Genomic DNA, 20,135 nt, shown 5'->3' on the forward strand with positions numbered 1-20,135 from the left:
TATGGTGAAACTCTGATCCCTCTCTACAAAATGTGATCCTCTCGTTCCATTTGACAGCAAGAACATCAGTAATGGTTAGAGCGAAAACTAAGTTATGCATTAAGCAGATGCCAATGTTCAACCATGACATTGTCATTACAAGCCTCCTTCTCCCAGTAACAAATGGCCTTCCACACAGCTTCCCATTATATCTCAGGCATATGCGCCTATTGGAACCTATTGCTAATTACCATGGGTTAAATGAATTGACACTTCTTCCATCTCTCCAGATGATCCATATTACACCCCATCTCCATTTCAGTAATACAATTTCCTAGCCCCAGTGCTGAAAATTATTTTATTTAACGTATCCTCTGAGGAGCTTTGGTAGCAGCTCCTGAACTGTGTCAGTTTTTTAAGGTCAGGGGTCTGTTTTGAGAAGATGATGTTCTCCAAAAGCCTATACTCCTGTAATAATCTTTCCCCTCTTTTCTTCAGTTTTAATGTAAAAGTAATTGGCTGAGGGGAGTCTTGTGTGTTGTTTAAATTAGGTCTTCCTGGGCACTAATTAAAGAGAGAATCCCTGTGCTTTAGAAGACCCAACACATCGGCCTTTTGACCTCAATTAATTGAGTTATTTTTAGTATTGCCATTACTGGGCCTTGTCTCTTTCACTTTGTTTGAAATCTGGGTCTTTGGTACAGAGGTCTTTGGAGTAAACATAGTTCCAGATAAATAGATGTAAAGAAAAATGTCCCTAGTGAGGCATGGGATTTTTAATGTCTTTGTTTTCCTCCCTCCTTTCACCAAATCTGTTTTTGTTATATATTTGACTCTCCTCTCGTCTCTTGTTCCTTATGCTGCCTGTCATCCTTTCCCCTCCTCTATGTGGACACCTCTTTCTTATTTCTTTGCCTGCCTCCCTTCTCTCCTACGAAAGCTAATTAACCTTCAGGCTGAACTGAGAGCCTGTGTTTTGTTCTTTTTCATTAGGTGGTCTGCCCATATGTCTGTCTGTCTGCTTGTCTGTCTTTGGCCTTGACCACTAAGTCTATGTGTGCACATGTGTACGTCTGTGTCTTCTCACATTAGTGTGTATGGATTTGCTCATTATCAGGTTAATACAAGACCTAACCCAGCCAATGACTGCACTCATGTTGTCCCGGACTCGATGACCAACAACAGGTGAGCTGTCAGGAGCACTAAGAGCATGTTACATTACTTCTCACAGAAAGATGTTTTGGATATGATGGTGAATCAGTTTCATGCTTTTTCCCCTAGCTTAAAGAAATCTTCTGCTGAGCTGAAGAGGATCTTGTCAAATGGGCAGGTGAGTCTGAGTTTCCACCCACCAGACCACATTCTCTCACATACTAGTTGTTGGCTCCTCTACTGATTTTTTTCTGATGTATACTGTAGACGTGTTGCATAGAGTGTGTCTTTTGTTTTTTTATTTTAACTGTGCCATTCTACGAATAGGGCATTTGTGAGTTCATGAACAAGCCTGGTGCAGACATGTCTCTCTCCTTTTTTTTATAAAAACACACTTTCTCCTACACACACACACACACACACACATAGTAGCTAGTGTGTCAGGGAGACAATTAAGCCAGTGGTCTCTCAGGTTTCTGCTGTGACACAGTGAACTAATAGAGCTGTTCTCTCCCTTTTCCTCCACCCATTCATCCATCTCTTTTCATTGTCTTCACCTCCCTCCTCTCACCATGTTATCAAATCAATTGAGGTGAATTGAGGGGAGGGTGTGTGTGTGTGTGTGTGTGTGTTTGCTTCCATGGACAGTATGTTGTGATGCCTGTCTCTTTATGTCTGTATAAAATTACTTTGGCAGCCCCACATTCTCCTCACTGTCTTGTTGACAGGGCAGTGTTATCATGCAATCCCAGTGAGAGCCACACACATAGTTCATACAGGTCTTTAAAAGGTTTAATTTTTTAATATTTGTCTCTTATGCATAAGTTAGATTTACAGATTCTTTTTTTCCAATTGTACTCTTAATGGAAGAGAATCAAACATACAGTGTTTTTGCTAGTTATTTTTATAATAGATAAAATCGCTCTCTGACACCAAAGACCATTGTCAAAAAAATGTGTGAAAATATATTGATAAAATGAATTTATAGTGAAATAGCAAGTTTGGCTATAAAATATTGCACAGTTGCAAAACAAGCAAGGAGAGGAAACTTTTGCACATGCCAGCCACGTTGGCTCAGGCAGTTTAGGGAGCGACGACAGCGAACAAATCGTCATTAAACTCTACATCAGTCACCCCTCCGCTAACCCTAGCACAATGTCCTTTTATAAATTGGACAGTAAATGTTGTATTGATCTCTTCTGCTGCCTCTGTCCCTCTGTTTTCACTCCTTATGTTGTGAACTTAGAGTGACCTGAATGCTTGTCTTGTTTATAGCCTCCAGTGACAATGTAGTCCCCTCTCTCTTCCTGTCTCTCTCACCTGTTTAGTTACACATATCATCCACTGGTTGCATGTTTTTTCATGTTATTACATCGCAAGTACCCCTAGTGTATATGTGTGTGTTTGTTGTTCTGCAGATTAATGCACAAGATATCCACTATCAAGAGCAGCTGGGTCATGGAAACGGAGGCACAGTTTACAAGTAAGTATTTTCTGTTTCCCAGAGGAGACAACTTTACTAGACCACACCACGAAAACAGATAGTGACATCGAAGTGATGCCATTTAAGCACGATGGTCTGATGTATTTTGTGATGTTGAAGCCTCCATATAGCAAACATATAGTAAGGATGTATGTTTCAGTTAGTGGCCAGTTTTAGACTGATGAATGAGACTTTTCATCTTTTTTTCTGCTCAGTTTTTGACAAACTTACACACATCCCTTTACAGTTGGGTTCATTCTTCACCACCCTCCCTTTCTTTCTTCTGACATCTATCAGGCTGGTTTGTGTCTGTGCCTTAACTTATTTATTCTGGTTTGAAGGTTGCAAACATATGTTATATTGATTTTTAGCTGTAAGATATGATGGCAGAATGACTTAATCGGTCTATAGTACAGCACGTTACCTGCCACGATAGAGCTTCGTCCTTTCTTGCTAGACAAATGTGTTACTGCTGTGCTAACGTTATGACAAGGTTGCCATTTGAGCTGCTCCTTCTATCCTTCTTTCCCCACCTTGTGTTTCCTCTTTCCCATCACTCCTTAGCTATTGAGCTGTTTTATTGAGATTGAAGTATTGATCACTGCTCAGGCTAACCTTGACTTGACAGATTGGATCGCTTCAAGCAGTCCCCAGCAAATCCCATATATTTTCTTTCTAGCAAATCCACATGACAATCTTTTTTTTTTCTACCCCTTTTTTCCAGCCACCTCTTACTATTTATGACTTGGGCTTGTATTGAAACTATCTTACACTGCCATAGTTCTGGGAGAATAAGATTGCTGATCAATTTGGCAATAGAAATTGTTACACTACACTCGGGAAGGCCAATATTGCTAGAATAACAACTTCTACCAATTTAGCTGAGCAAAAAATCCATATACTTTGGTGCTGAATTTCTTATGGATGAAGATAAAATATATAGATATAAATCAGTCCAATCCTATAAGCTACTGATGTAGGTTTTTTATTTCATGCCCATTCAGGTATATAATTTCATAAATGTTTCTATATATATATATATATATATATGCTTTTTAAAATCACAATAATCAGAGCAAACAGAGAAGCCCAAACTTACATTTAAACTATATAAAATTGTAAAACTGAGTGTATCCTTGAAGGCATGCTGTTTCCTAAATTTATAGTCCACACTAATTAAAACTAATAGATCTGTAGTTTTGAATGTATAGTACAGCATCTGTTACTCAGGTACACTAGTGCTTTTCCCTTATGTGATAAAAGAAATTCTCTCCAATACAGTGTTTAAATAGAAAAGGTACTTAAAACTGGGAAAAATAAAATGTCAGTCTGGTTTGTTGGTGTGTTTCCCACATGCGACTCAATCATCAAGTGTGCTGCTTCCAGACTCTCAAAGAATAGAAGTCTGTGATATCTGGTGTAAACAGTCTAGTGTGTGTTAAGTGTGAACGGTTCAGTTTTTAGAACTCTTGTCTAGTCTTTGTGTATCCAGGCCCTTAGATTTCTGACATGTCTCAGTTGAAGTCAACATTTCTGTTCTCTATTGAGAACATCTATTATGATGGCCTTTTCTTATATCTTTGCTTATTCTATTCTTATTCATAGTCCAAGGCTTTCAGAAGTCCACACCCCACTTAACTGTCTAGATACTTCATCAGTTCAAGTGTTTGATGCATTAATTTACTATAATTGTAGACCCTAACCCTAACCCTTGACTTGAAGTTTAGTATTAGCATAGCATAGATTTTATAAATTTTTAACACTTTTTCTAAACAATCATGATTTTCGACTTGCCAAGCACTTCATTTATTGCCTTAATCATCTTCTTGATCAGCATTTTCCAAGCATTTTGGCCTTGATTTTGGAGGGTTCAGGTCAAGTGATGTTCTTGGTAACTTAATATACAGGACCATTCAGGCAATGACAATCTCATGAAACTTTGGAAAACCATTATCCATTGTTAATGTTCTCTCTTTAATCATTTTTGGTGCTTGAATGAACAGTTTTTAACTCACAATAAATAGACAAAAAAACTAGAGAATAAACAAGATTTCTGAGAAAATGAAAGAGGGGATTAGATCTTTTATTTCAATTAAAGTGAATGGACTGTCCAAACTCCACTCATATTGCATATTATTTAAAATACTGTATGCATCTTTTGTATGTACCAAGGGTCTGGATACATTTCTTGCTTGTATTTGAAACCAGTTCTGTCCTCTGAAGCCTCTACCCCATGGTCCAGATTATATTAAGCTTATCATGTTTGGAAAGCACTACCTAAGGGTCCCCGCCTTTTAACCTCTTAGCCCATTTATTACCCAGGGCCATTTAGACTCAATTGGATGTTACCAGCACCTCAACTCTCCATAGCTGCACGCTGACCTAGCCATCCATCACTGTCAGCCTTTATTTTTTATTACACACTCTCTCAGAGGTCCACCAATCTAACTGAGTCTATAGCTTATAAATACAATAACAAGGACACCCAGGCTGTTTTCGTGACTCATAGAACAAACGGTCCAGTTAAAACAAGCACATTTGCTTGGCTGTGATTGTGGTGACATCTACTTAGACACCCATTGCAGTCTCTCAGTCCATTTTCTCCATTGATTTTAGTTGTTCATCTCATTGATTAAAGAGAAGCCTCTTTGGATAATTGGTGGTAACGCAGTATCTTAAATCCAGATATTTGCAGGTTGTGTTAAGAACCACTTTGCTGGATAATAGTTTATACCTGGTGTCACAGTACCCCCTAATGTACCTCAAGTGAACTAATTCAAATGGTTATTACATTTGATTTCATTTTGTTAAATAAACTCTGAAAAAAGACTTTTGAACTTCTGACAAACTTCTGAGAAATCATATAGTAGTCAAATGTATGCATTACTGTCGAGTGTGTATATATATTTGGATAGTGATACGTTTCTGATCATTTTTGTTCTTTTTTGCCACCACAGAGGTGCAGTGTTGACTGTCAGCTTTAACTCAAGTGTTGAAAACATTGGATGAAATTTGTAAGAATTAGTACTATTTTTATTCATATAAACACATTTATAGTGACTCTTTGATGCAAATCCATTGATATCACCAGATGCCCTCTTAGTTCCTGCATATTTTGCGCATCGGCAGTTTACTTTTGCCTTCAGCAAGTGAAATGTATGCTCATTTGGCAGATGCAAGTGAGGTGACTGATATTGCCATTGCAGAACATAAAACCGTTATGCCATAAAAAAAAGTCTTGGCTAACTTTCTGTGCTTTCAGGCCACTTTAAGGCCATATCTGCACTTTGCCGTCCATTGAGTTTTGAAGCATTTGGTTAAATTTAGGAGACAATACAGTCCTAAACCCTTCACTAAGCCTTCATCAGCAGGGAAATCTCAGTGTGTAAAGCCCAGGGGTAGAAACTACTGTTGTGAATGTGCATAGTCTGCCACTGCATACAGAAATGCCAGTTGAAAGTCTTTTATGCAGGGAGGAAGCCATAAGTCAATTCTGTGAAGAAATGCTGCAGAGTTCACTGAGCCCAAGATTATGTCAAATGGACTGATAGACTGTGGAAAAGCATTTTGTGGTCTGACAAGTCAATGTTTCAGCTTGTTTTCTGGAAGATTAGGTTATCCATAAGACAAAAAGACCATGCAGACTATAATCCGTGAAAGGTGCAAAAGCCAGCATCTGGTAGGGGTAGGTTGGTAGGGGGATGCATCATTTCCCACAGCATGGGCTTGCAAATGTGTGAAGGTACCACTGAAGCAGGGGTCTATATTGGGATTATAGAGAGACATACAATATGCTGCTATCAAGGCAACGTCTTTTCCTGGGAAGTTGGTGTATATTTCAGCCAGGCCTCATTCTGCACATTTTGCAATAGCATGTTACACTGCAAATATTCCACTAGTGTTAGAGGCATCAAACTTAAAATTACTTGTACATTATTTGTATTTCCTGTAGCTGGCCAGTGAAATCACTGAAAAATATATTATTTGTACAGAAAGATAAAGGTTCAAGGGAATTCGCATTTCACCAAGTTTAGATTTTATTACATTTTTCATTGGATTTCAGAAAGAGGATTGACTTTTTGGGGGAAATTGGGGGGGGGGGGGGGGGGGGGGAGCAACATTTCTTACTTTCCTAGAGTTGACTCTGTGTAGAACTATTCTGCCAATGAGTCAATGTTATAGCACTAACCATACAGCACTATTCTTCTTTATTAACATCTTCAAAATGCAAGCTATCTGCCTGTAAGTCATCACAACAAAAAGCACTGCTCTTCGATTCATCTTGGAGAAGGCTAGCATTGTAGCAGGCAAATTCTACTGCAAACCAACAATGATTATGTTGTTGCAATTTATTTCTCAGCCACTAGAGGCCTTTTTTTAAAAAGTGATGCCAAGGTCCATTGATGGAATTGAGAAACAGTGGATTTTACTTTTTTTCTGTACGAAAGAATATAAACAAAACAAGTTGTTCTACTTAGTTTGAGCTTACTTTGTTTGAGCTTACTTTATTTCAACCATGGTACTTCTAATGTGCTGGTTATTTTTGCAAACATTTTGGTGCATGTTTGTGTGTACATGTATGTACATTGAGGTTTCTGTTCATGTCAGTTACTATAGAAGAGTCACTATTGCAATATCGGGTAAGACAGCCAGGGAAAGAGAAGCCCATCAGCCCATAATCCATGTGGCAGTGTAAATGTACCGTGTTAGCCCTGATCCAGGAGGCCAGTCTCTCTAACCAACAGCCCGAGCTTCAGAGACATAGAGAGAGGCCCTATGAATACTGCATGATGGAGCTTTTATTACAGAGCAAGCTGGAGTGTAAATAAGATCCAGGCAATGGGGCACGTTTACTGGGGTCAGATCAGGGGGAAGTGACGGGGGGGTGGCTATGTAACCTTGTCCCCATGTCTACTGCTGTCACGAGCCTGTCACTGTAACTCATACAGGGATGCTCGGCCCTGGGATGGTCAAGGACAGTCTGAGCTTTAACAAAAGCAGTAGTCACATTATGTCTGCTTAACACACCTGCTCATAAAACACAATTATAGTATTAATGTGTGTTTACCTTGATATACATGAATTGCAGACATCAGAAAAAAGGTGTGTTTTTTTGGGAGGGGGGCTAATAAGTAGGTAATAAATTGTATGCACACAATTAAAAATCAGATGAAACTTCTTTGTGCACATATTGTCCCACAAGCTTAAAGCTATAATTCCCATGTGTTGTGAAAAGCAGTTAGTCCATAGGCTGGATATGTCTTTCAACATGTGTAGACGTCATTGCGAAATACATGTTTAGTATAGCAAAGACCTTGTATAATCTCTAATCAGGCTGCCACACACACACAGCCTGCCCAGTCAGTATTTAACATGTCTACCCCTGCGATCTTGCCTCAATTAACATCTTCATCCTAATTAAGAGGCAGCAGTCATGCTTAACTGATATTGATTGCAGCTTAAAGGAAGATAGAGACATCACAATGGAAACAAGGCCATCAGCCTTATGTGCATCAAACTCTTTTATAGGAAAAAATGAGTGTGCAAGTCATGTGACTTGTACCAAACTGGATTTGGGTACACTCTGTAAGCAAACACCTTTTCTGTTTTAACAGTTATGAACTCTCACTAAGCACAGCTTGAAGTGTAGGTATCATACTAAACAGTCTCTAAAATGTCTGTGCTTTTTCTTTTTGACTACAACAGTCATGAGACTGTTACTAAAGATGTTTCATCTACAGTTCACATGGCATAGCTATAGTCAGAGACCAACGTTTGTTCTGACTGTGGGTAAATACCTGACATGGCTTTAATAGGTGTCATTAATTAAAGGCCTGGGCCAGTTTAGAAGCAACTGGCCGAAGAGCAATGTGATACCACAATACCACAATAAGATGCAGTAATCACACCTTGTACCATACATGTTCTCTCTGAAATAGCCACTGACAGGTGAGTAGCCAGGTATCACATTTACTAAGCCTGCTTGCAAGGTAGCCATTCTATGTGACGTACACAGCCCCCACCTCATCCTAATCACCTGACAGCTGTTGGACAGTATTCGTCCTTGAGGATTGTATGTTGAGAGGTCTTAAGGTATTGCCACTGGTGTTGTAAACTAACCTCCAAGGGTTGTAACTAAAGCCGATGTTTGGCATTAAGGAGTTTGATAATTAAATCATTACGAGGGCAGTCTGTGGCTGCTCCTTTACCTGCAATTCAAAACTCTGTCTGGAAAAGCTAGTTTTGATCTGGCTGACTGGATCTGGTTTTGGTGCTCTCTGACCTTTAGGAGAAATGACATGGCATTTTGTCATTATAAACTTGTTGCTCAGAAACTTACAGATCTGTGAAGGTATTACTGCATTGTCATTTCTGTTCTGTCATTACCTGTCACTGGAATTTTTTAACGGTTCCTGCATTTTAGCTATTTTCTCTGTTTTCATTAGTTTTACTCTAAAAGTATGCTCAAACCTGTACTTTTATTTTAAAAATGCACTGTCCTTCATTTGTCTATATTGAATTCCACAGTTATTCTTTACAGATTTGTTTTATTGTCTTATCTGTTTCATTTCTCTAGAGCGAAGCATGTTCTTGGAAAGCGGGTTTTAGCTGTCAAGGTGAGCTCTCCTTTCATCTTGATGACGTTCCTTACTCTTGAGTGACCCTTGATCTTAGTCTACCCCATCAAATCATCAACAGCACTTGTTAATGTTTGTTAAAGGCTGTACTTTTAAAATGTATTTTTAATTATAGGTCATTCCTCTGGATATCACAGTGGAACTACAGAAGCAGATCATGTCAGAATTAGAAATTCTCTACAAGGTTAGTTTTGCTTTCTTGTGTTTCTCTTTACTAGAACAGTTTGCTCTTCTACAATGATTGTTGCCGTCCTATCAGATCTACATTGTTATCCCAAAAAATGCTGTCGAGTATAAACATGGTCTGAGTGCCTGAGAATCTTCACAGAATCGTCTTCTACATTTTTCAGTTTAAAAAGGGTTTATCATCTCTGGTCTTACATTGTAAGCAGCAATGCACGAACATGCACAACTTACACATAGCCCTCCTGTGAGTTTGATGACTATCTGTATGAATATAACATTTTCTGAAGTTGTGTTTACAGTGGAATTATGGCAACATCACATTACTTGAACATAAATTTATGTTTTTTTTCTGTTCCAGTTTTTCACCTAGCTCTGTCTGTGTGTAATTCTACATAATAGTTTATTTCCCAATAAAGACAGTTGATAGATAAACTGATAAATGCTCCAGAGTGATGATTTGAACAGCTAAAGTCACTGCAGCAGAAGTGAAGAAGATTAATCACTGCAACTGTTGTCCTTCTTTACTCCTGATGACATAATCCGTTCCACTCAAATTCACAATCAGCATAATACATAAAGAAATTCATCTGTATGACATAAATATTTTTGCCATGCCCTTTAATGATTACGTGGTCTCTTCTGTTGATTGCAGTGTGATTCACCCTACATCATCACTTTCTTCGGTGCCTTTTTTGTTGAGAACAGGATATCCATATGTACAGAATTTATGGATGGTGAGTTTTTCTGTGTATTAGACCATTACTCTGTTCCTTTTTCTTTGGAAACCACAGCTGTGTAGAAGAGACATTAGGGAACTGTCCTCTGTGTCTCTACTGTGTATCCATTTACACTTCTGCAGATAAAGAGCGCGTCTTATCGCTGTGAGCTGGTTAGCATGCCTGTGTGCTAAAAGCTACAAGGGTGTGATAAATCTTGACTTAAGTGCATTCATTGGTGCGTGTGTGTGTGCGCTCGCACATCTAAACTGGTGTGAGATTGGAGGCTGTCTATGGTTTTAGGTGTATGTGTTAATGCAGTGATTCCCTTGTTTCACACATTTGCCAGTTTGTCAGCAAAAGCTGTCTAACCTCTGAGCACTCACTAAATTTATGGAACTTTTATGTAGTCAGTAATTTCCAGCTATACTTGATTATTTCTGACAAGAAATCACCTTGTTCTAAGGATGCAACATAACTTTAAAATTTCAGCAAAAAAAAAAAAAAAGTTGAATATAATTGTGTAGACTCTTTAAATGTTCATGTACATTTTGAAACATACCATAATTGTGTGCTCTGTGACCTTCACACTAATGTAGATGTTAGGTCTTTTTCTTCTCTTTTGTGGTCATATATGAATGTTTCAGTGTGGAAGTTGAGCTTTGAAAGTTTTTGCTTCTCGGATTGGGAGTTTTGCTGCTGCCATCAGAAGCGCTTCCCTTTATGCCTCACTATGAAATGGATTCTTTCTTCCCAAAGGTAGCGGTTTGAGCTGGTTTGGGCCACAAAACATTTTAGAAAATGTTGGTGGACATAAAGTAGAGCTGGATGCAGACAAAACTGTCTGTGTGGAGTGGTATGACCTGCATGGCCAACATTAATTTGGCTCAGTTTTGCTAAGAGGCATTAAAAGAAATGGCTGGTGGTTTTCTATATCTTTTTTTTTCCCCAATACATTTTATACAAAGACTAAATTGTCCCAATCCCCTAATTAATAATATTTTCCTAGTAAAAATATGGGAATTTTAGTAATGTTATGAGTAATTACCATATGTAATAATTTGGTTCATACAGTAAAACTACAATTGAAAAACCTGCACTTTTAAAAGTGTGTAAATCACTAACCTCATGATTTAATAGCACCATTAAAAACTGTACAAAATGTGTTATAATGAATAGTTTGTTTTTTGCAGGTGGTTCTCTGGATGTGTACAAAAGAATTCCAGAGCATGTCCTTGGGAGGATTGCAGTTTCAGTAAGTGTTCCCAAAATACGCAAAATCCACTTAAAATAGTTTGATTACTGACAGAAAAACCTTTGAATCAAGCAGTGTTTTCTGAACTTTTCAGAAACTTTTGAGTACATAATCTATTATAGTGTAATTGTCTAACCTCACTTATTTTATTTTTCAATTACTGGTTATTGAATGAAGTGTTGAACAAAGTCGCTGTTGTTTTCCCCTCATCCTCTCATCTCTTTCTTTCTCTCTCATTTTGAAGTCTTAGAACTAGCATTTTGATAGAAATGTCCTTGATGTTGATAAATGAATGTCCCTTTTACACACTTTATTACCCTTATTCCATCTTCACCTCCTCTTTCCGTCTGCCCACTTTAACTTTGTCCATAATCAAACAATGACAGCTATTTAGCCAGTGTTAATTGTAATTCACAGCTTTTCCTCCTCTCCACTGTCACAGTTGTTAATTATCACAGAAGGATAACCACCCAAGAGGGTGTGAATGAAACTGCACACGCCAGTTGTTGCACTTACACCCTTTGAGGCAGAGGGACTTCAGAGAGCTTTTGTACTTTCTTGATTTCTCTCGGATGTTGTTGAGCATCAGGGATGAATGACAAGGGCCTGGAGGCTAGTTCAGTTCTCACATCCAGTAAATGGAAAAACACCACAGAGAAGCATTACACTTTGGGAAATCAGTAATACTTAAATAGAAATAAATGAATTTATGGCTGTTGTTGGAATTTAGCCAGGCTTGTAGAGTTATGAGTGTGGTCAACAGGACATTTGAATGGGCTGCACAAAGCAGGTGCTAAAAAGCAAAATCTTGCTTGTGTAGTGTCTTTTACCAGTGTCTCTTTCTAAAGTGCTTTTATAAATCCACTGGAACCCTGAACTCCTTTAGACCTTACCTGGGTTGGTTGGATATGAGAATGCAAATGTCCGAGTCAGTAGGCTTGAAATAAATGGACTTTATCCTGTGAGCCCCCTAGTACAAAGTCTGTGTAGTGTCCGCTCATGTGTGAACACAGCAGGTAATTGTAAGAAGAATTTACAGAGAGAATGTGGATGTTCCCTTTCAGTCCACAGCACAACACCAGAAGGTATAGCAAAGCTTTCTGGTGTATTGGACTCTCCTTCATGAAAATAGGGTGATAGTGTATACTGTACATAATAAATTGTTTCTAATCGTGTGGCTCTACTTCATTGTGCAGTAAGTAAAACCATTCATTTCTGTTTTATTTGTATAGTGCCAGATTACAACAGATGTCATCTCAAGGCACTTTACTGTGCTTAAGGTTTAAGACCATACAAAATGTTGAAACCAAATTGACAAACAAAAACAAATTGATTTCCACAATGTACCTTTTGTGTTACGCCATGCGTTTTGTATGTATCTACCCAGTAACCATCCCTCACAGAAAACAGACTATTTCGCCAAGTGAGCAGCCAGACTATGTCCTGTTGTGCACAGCACTCAACCACTATGTCTGAACCCAATTCTCCACACATTTTCTGAGGTGCATATTTGAAACAGCTAGTTATTTGTAATACCTCATAGGAAAAGCAAGAAGGAGGCTTCCTTAATGGGTTCCCCAACAATCTCTATCAATGCCTTCAAATGTAAAGTAGCAAGAGGCCATCTCCAGCACCTAGCTTCTCACTATATACTATAGACCAGTACAGTACTATAAACAAACATGTGAAGTTTAATGTAGCAATCGGATCTCCTGCAGCTATCAAAGTCCAAGACAAAGTCTGCAGTTGTGCAGCTGACAGATCTAAACTACAGAAGATTTCATGATACTATCTCCTGTTACTAACACTGACAGCTCTACTTGGGACACCTGACTTACGCAGCGAGTAAAATTGCTAAATGAGTATTGCTAGATGAGAAAAGGTGATTGTCTCAAATTTGGAGGGTAAGGCATTCACGTAATAACCATGGTCACACACCATGCACAAATGGCAGAGATGCAACCCTAAGGTCACAAAAATGGACTCTTGGCTTCTACTGAGTAATGAACATAAAGCAACTGACACACGCTTTATGATCATGCAAGTCTGCAAAAAAAATTGCAACAACCACCCAGGACATAATTCACACTGTTCCTCCAATTTGTGTAAAATACAATTGGCCACAGTGTGTTTCAAGAGAAAACCTGTTCTACCATTCAAAAATGTTATGTCAAATAGATGTGTCTCGCATGAGAATCAAAAACCGACCTGTCATCATTGGGCATGGGAGTATCAGCTAGATAAATCTCTGTAGTTGCAGAAGCAGTATACTCATATTAGTAGTATTAGTATAGTATAGCAAGTATCATACATCTATCTAATCTGATTAGGTCCATTTTATAATCTTCTATTGTGTAGAATTGAACTGCATTATGAGTGGAGATAACCTATCTATTTTCTGCCATGTGTGAAATGTTGACTGTTGAAATAATTATTTTTTTCTGTCACCTGTGTGTCTAGGTAGTCAAAGGCCTGACATATCTATGGAGCCTGAAGATACTTCACAGAGGTGAGTAAGGTATTGTGAGAGCTGTGTGTTATTAGAAAAGAGCAGAGTTGATAAAGACGAGGTGCAGAGTGCTGATGTTGCAGTTCTATCAAGCAGTTTGTCTCCACAGATGTCAAGCCTTCCAATATGCTGGTGAACACCCGAGGACAAGTCAAGCTCTGTGACTTTGGTGTCAGCACACAGGTACACTGATTTGTTTGTTTGAGCAAGTGAGAGAGTAAATAAAAAGAAAAAAGATGGAAAATTAATTAAAAAAAAAAGAATAAGAAAAAAGAATAAGAAACTATTGTCTAAAACTGCATAACCACAGTCCTGTGCAGTGTGTGTGTGCATGTGCACACAGATCAGCATGCATATGGTCAACCTGTCAATCACAGCATTCATTTTCAACTCAAAACATCACTGTTATCCCAAGGGTCTCCCTCTCACATTAACTCCCCCAGCCTCTATTGTTCTGCAGCCTCCAAAAAAATCACTTGTTATAATTATGACCCATACACACAACGGGGAAGCCTCATTGATATGTATTCACTAGATGTGAGGAAGGCATGGCTGGCAGACAATAGGTGTGTGTGTGTGTGTGTGTGTGTTTGTGTGTTTGTGTTTGTGTGTGTGTGTGTGTGTGTGTGTGTGTGTGTGTGTGTGTGTGTGTGTGTGTGTGTGTGTGTGTGTGTGTGTGTGTGTGTGTGTAATGTAATCATCAGGGACAGACCTTCAATGTTCCCAAAAACATCAGCACTGAGGACCCTGTCTCCCTTTTCACACACACATACACACACATATGCTGTCCTTTCTGTGGCAAATTGTTATTCATTTTTAACCTCCACTTCCATGGAAGCTCCAAGGTGAATTTTACACCGTGTGTATGTGTAACACTAGCAGTATTCACTTGTCCTCTGTCTTTTTAACTCTATTTTTCTGTTTATTTCTGTTTCACACTCTCCCTCCCTCTCTCACTCTGTAGGGCATTCTTTATAAAAAAAATAAATAAAAAAACCTTAAGGGAACAGACACTCATTATCACAGACCTGTCACTGATGGCATGTTCCACTGTATCCACACACACAGACTCACTAATGTCTCCTTGTTTTTATCCTTTTCCCTTGTGCGACATTTGAGCAGCCCAAAATTATCAATGTGACATGTCGGTAGATTTAGATAATGTTAATTAGATCTGGTTCTTTTTTGCACACTAAAATAGCACAATAAAGTAAAGACTCTGATAAGTTATTTGGAACAGTTAAGGTTATTTACCGTGGTCTCTGCAGAATCTGAATTTATCAGAATTTATTTTTATATGCACCTTAAGTATTTTCTTATCTACTGTTACTTGCACCTGCAGCTGGTGAATTCTATTGCCAAAACGTATGTGGGAACTAATGCATATATGGCGGTGAGTGAACCCTTAATTTGTGTAATGTCCAATCATTTTTGTTATATTATGTAAGTGAAGATATACGATTATGTAAAGTATAATAAGATAATATAATGTTTAGCACAGGAGGCTCAGAGCCTCCAACAGTGCCCCTACAGTCTTTGATATTTGTCTATGCTCTACAGCCAGAAAGGATATCAGGGGAACAATATGGTATCCATGCAGATGTCTGGAGTGTGGGAATCTCTTTCATGGAGGTATGTTTTAATGGCTTGATGTTATAGCTTGCATTTGTAGACGGAGAGAAGTGTGGAACATTTATGGAGAGGACACTAAACTACATTAATTGTGTTAAAATGACAGTATTGCACTCCCATAGTTCAGCTGTAATGGATGAAATTGTATTGCATTAACACTGCAATGAGCTCTTTGATTGAGCAGCACAAGACACACGTGTTTGTTCAGCAGTATCACTGTTCGTCTCTCCCCATAGGGTTGATTGAGTGTTTGACTGACAGTCTGTTTTCAAAAATCATTTTAATTTCAGAATTATTCACCCTGGTCTTTTGTGGTCCCACTGACACTATTGATTCTCCGTCTGTTTCCATCCACTGTTAAGCTATAACAAATGATTGGGCTTCTTCAGCACCTTTGTCAATAATTCTTAATATCTTTACAGTTATAACAATAATGAATGAGTCCACATGGAAGGAGCCCTGTCAAAATTATTGACATGGTTTATATGTGATAAAGACAGAGTTTTATAGCAGTGGACCACTTTATTTCTAGCTGTGTATGTAATTGCATTACATTAAATGAAATGGCTTGTAGTGCGGATTGATCTTTAGCCTACTAGTTGGTCTATTTATGTTCAAGGAAAGACTGTGAGCATTTGATGCTTTAATAACATAATGTTGCCAATAAGCTGCCCTTGACCAAGATGAAAAATGCCCACTCTTAAGTGAACTGCCAAATGTCAGGGAGAGCTGTCACCCAACCCCCCAAGTCAGAATGAGACACATACACACAATGTACAACCATCCCTCAGTGCCATCCTCCTTCCCTTTATCTCTTTATTTTGTTCTCTGCAGGTGGTAGTCGTGGGGGGTTATTAACTAATAGCTGATGTTGTTTGATGAGCTAGTGGTATCAGCGGGTGGACACTAAGCTTACCTCAGAGACTGAAAGTCTCGAGTTCTGCACGCTCAAGTGGCTTTATCAGGCAATTCCATGCCATAAAGACACTGGTAATGGAAAGGCATGTACAGTATTCATTAATGCATGTGTATATGAGAATACTCCATAAAGTGGTGGTTACGTTATCACAAGCACCTGTGTCACATCCAGTCCCGTAGCCATAAAAGAGACGTTGCCTTTTGTCAAACGGATTATTTGTACTGACTCTTTGTTTTATGTTGTGCACTGCTTTTTATATATTGTATATATACTATGTACTACACACACCACCACAAATGCCTGTTAGAGGGTGGGTAAAATACTAGGTATAATCTAATATATAAAGCTGTACTCATCATGGAAGGGTTGCTTGATTGAATTAGTGTGTTAAGTGTTGTTAGTGACATCACCATAGGCCCCACACAAACTCAACCAGTATTTTCTATTGTTTCATGTCTCAAAAAGACAAAAAGCACTAATTACCTCTTTCTTTCCTCAGTTGGCACTAGGCATGTTCCCCTATCCACAGGTGAGTTATGTTATTTTTGATGTTTTATGTATTCGTGTTCAAAAATGGTTGTGAGTTTTTATTAATCTCCTCGACAAACTATAAAAATATGATGAAAAGAGCAGATTTGTTTAAATATGACATTAAATTACATTAAACCTATAGTGGTGTGGTTTTTCCAACAAAATTGAATATTATTCTTTTTTTTTATCAGGCAAGATATTGAGAAACAGTAATGGTATATATAATATACCATTTAAACATTCTCACAAGTTCACTAGTAATTTTGTGGGAACTTTGACATGTACATATTGTCATCAGTACTGTTTTTTTTTTTTTTCATTAGTTACTATTGTTAATTTTAACATATAAATGGTTCATTCGAGTTTTTTTTCTTTCCTTGCACTACGTTAAATCCTGCTCAAATGTAATTGCCGACTACAGAACTGGCTTCCCAATCTCATCAAGCCTTAATTAGCGTTTAAGATGGACTTATCTCACTAATCCCTAGTTGAGCAATCTGAATCTGGTTACCTCAGGTTACCTCCTGGCTACCCGCCATCACGAAATGTGGAGAAACAGATTAAAGTGGTTTTGTTTTTAAAACCACTTTTTGTCCGTGTGAAAATGACACTTGACATAACATGCAACCCTAATTATGTCATAGAAAAGTTATGAATGTCAGCCATGGACAGCGTGTATGAAGTTTCTAACAAGGTTTTGATTCATAAGGTAAATTATTAACACTTCACAGTGTTGTGTATAGTTAAATTGGATCATTTTCCTGTGGGCTGTATGTCCGAAAGCAACACTTCATTGCAGTTGATTAAAGAAGCAGAGTGTGATGTAACCACAGTAGTGTCTGCCCGGGGATTGCCTAAAAGCCTGTTTCCATTCACTATGTCAGTTATCTGTCCTGGTAAAGAGAGAACCAGTTTTAGTTAACGCTGGAGTTGGATGTCATGTGACACTTTAAAAATCTCAGCATCTATGCATTTGTTTGGGCATCAGGTGTTTGGGATGTTATGTCAGCTGCCTCCATTGGAAATTAAGATGTTCTTCTGTTAACTTTACCTCAGAGAAATGCAAATATATGAAGTGATAAGAATTAATACTATAAGAATTCATTAATGAATTCAGCACCTGGTTTCATACAACCATCTTTGTTGTTTTTTTTTTATTGGTAGTATATGGTAGTTTATAAACTGTAAATGGAGTGTACAAAATATCAGAAACACCTTTCACTGTGTAGTTTAGACTCTTCACTTTAGCGCAGCTTTTCTTATCTCAGTGTTAATTTTCCCCTAACTCCATATGGTACTGCACAGTTCACCTGCAGGCTGTAACAGAGTAGTGTGGCGTGAGCGCTTGGATCCAGCTTGTGAGGCGCAGCCAGCCAAAGTCCTCAGGCCTAAGCTGTCATTTTTGCAGACGCTGGCACAGCTGTCTGTGCAAAACCCCTGCTACACTTCACAGAGAACATTTTAGTTTGGGAGAAGATGAGAGAGAGGTTGGAAGAGATTCAGTGTCTTCTGAGTTTCCAATGTACACCAGTAGACAATACGGGACAAGTTGTTAAAGTTAAATTTGGCTTTGGGGCGTATATTTTGTGTTAGTTTTTTTGGTCTTCTCCGAAGCCAATTTTAGCATTGTTTGGGGTCTTTTGTTCACTCTTTAAATTCTGAGGAAGTGAGTCTGTCTGCCAGTTGCTTTCATTTGTGGATGTAGTTTAGTTGATGCATCATCTCTCATTCATTCTTTTTGTGTGTGTGCATGTACGCACACACAAGTGCATGCGCACACACAGTGGAGTCATCACCTCATGTTTGTCATGATTAGAAATGGTCTCTTTAATTCCACTTCACCACATGTCGGGATTCATTTGCATTCTTTGTCAGGAGTTAATGGAGTTTTTTCACGGCTCGCTCTGAAAGTCTTTGAAGACACCAGACCTGATGTGATGTGTATACAGCCGCCAGCACTATTTCTTCTGATTGATTTGTTGTCTTTTTGTTTGCTCTATGGCTGTTTTTGTTTCTCTCCATATTGTCATATTTCCTCAAATTTGAATGAATTTCTGGATGAAATGTCAGTTTTTTGTGAGTAGGTTTCAGGAGCTTCCATTACACATCACTGCATCCATCAAACGGCTTACATGCTTTCCCTTTGTTATTACATTTTTTTCATTTCAAATGAAATGGAATTGTTCAGCAGTACTGTGTATTTTATCTATGTTGTAAAGTTTCTTTTCACACTTTTTTTGATCACATCCTTTAACAAAATTGGTTAAAATATAATTTCATCATATTAGACTTTGTGTTTTTAAGCTAATATTTGGTAGAGCAAATCTGAATTTACTACTTAGTGAGTCTTTGTTGGAGCTTTTGACTGAAGATGAAACATCAAGAAAAAAGAAAAACATAAAAAATAGGGTCTGTTACATGGGACTACCTTTGCCCAAAAACAAAACATTAGCCTTTGTTAAAATAGACGGTTTCAATCAAAAAGGTTTTTGTTTTGTTTTTTGTTTTTTTTTTTTTAATATTCCTTACACTTGAAGAAGTCTTTAAAATCTTTAAGGAGGAGAAAAAGTCATCTGATCTTTCAGAAGTGTTTATTGAGTTGTGCTTGAAAAAAAGAGAAAGAGAAATTATTTGATATCTAAAAATGGATTTTCTGAATTATTTTCACACAGAGCACACTCTGATATTATCAGACAATGGGTTGTAACAGGGTTCTCCAGCTCAGAGGAGCAAGAAGTTGATGTTTTTACACTTTTGTGATGCACTAACACGCACAGTTATTGCACACAGTTGTACACACACCAAAGAGAGCAGGATTAGTAAACCTCCTTTTTAATATGTGGTCAAGCTACCTAATAGAAGAATAAGTGCTCAATTATGCTTGAATAAGTTAGTCTCCCGCTATCCAATTTCAACCTCTGGAGCAGCATGCAATTTTGTCCTCGTAATTATTTCTGAACAAATTAGTTTTCTATAGTTGCCTTTAATGTGTCTGAATCAGGCAAAAGTGGATGTAGAGGCAGTTTAGGAGTCTCTTGGTACTTACAGAGTGTGAAAACCTGTATTTAATTGAATGAATCAATAAGTGCTCTAATGCACTGTCAAAAGAGAAATGGAGAATTTATTTACCAAACA

At 38.1% G+C, this 20,135-nt stretch overlaps 1 protein-coding gene across 2 annotated transcripts in view; it reads left to right on the forward strand.

Moving 5' to 3' along the window:
- map2k5 (mitogen-activated protein kinase kinase 5) overlaps positions 1-20,135 on the forward strand; it is a 45,708-nt gene that overhangs the window by 7,688 nt on the left and 17,885 nt on the right. For both annotated transcript variants that reach the window (XR_003299903.1, XM_026378356.1), the window contains exons 6-17: positions 1,097-1,164; positions 1,261-1,309; positions 2,550-2,614; positions 9,192-9,231; positions 9,368-9,436; positions 10,091-10,172; positions 11,348-11,409; positions 13,870-13,918; positions 14,028-14,101; positions 15,261-15,311; positions 15,479-15,550; positions 16,969-16,998. Coding sequence is in view for 1 of the 2 variants with exons in the window: in XM_026378356.1 (XP_026234141.1) it covers positions 1,097-1,164; positions 1,261-1,309; positions 2,550-2,614; positions 9,192-9,231; positions 9,368-9,436; positions 10,091-10,172; positions 11,348-11,409; positions 13,870-13,918; positions 14,028-14,101; positions 15,261-15,311; positions 15,479-15,550; positions 16,969-16,998 (711 nt within the window). In the remaining variant the exon portion in view is untranslated. The remainder of the gene's footprint in view (positions 1-1,096; positions 1,165-1,260; positions 1,310-2,549; positions 2,615-9,191; positions 9,232-9,367; positions 9,437-10,090; positions 10,173-11,347; positions 11,410-13,869; positions 13,919-14,027; positions 14,102-15,260; positions 15,312-15,478; positions 15,551-16,968; positions 16,999-20,135) is intronic.

This window comes from Anabas testudineus, chromosome 3 (genome assembly GCF_900324465.2).
Source record: "Anabas testudineus chromosome 3, fAnaTes1.2, whole genome shotgun sequence".
NCBI classification, from domain to species: domain Eukaryota; kingdom Metazoa; phylum Chordata; class Actinopteri; order Anabantiformes; family Anabantidae; genus Anabas; species Anabas testudineus.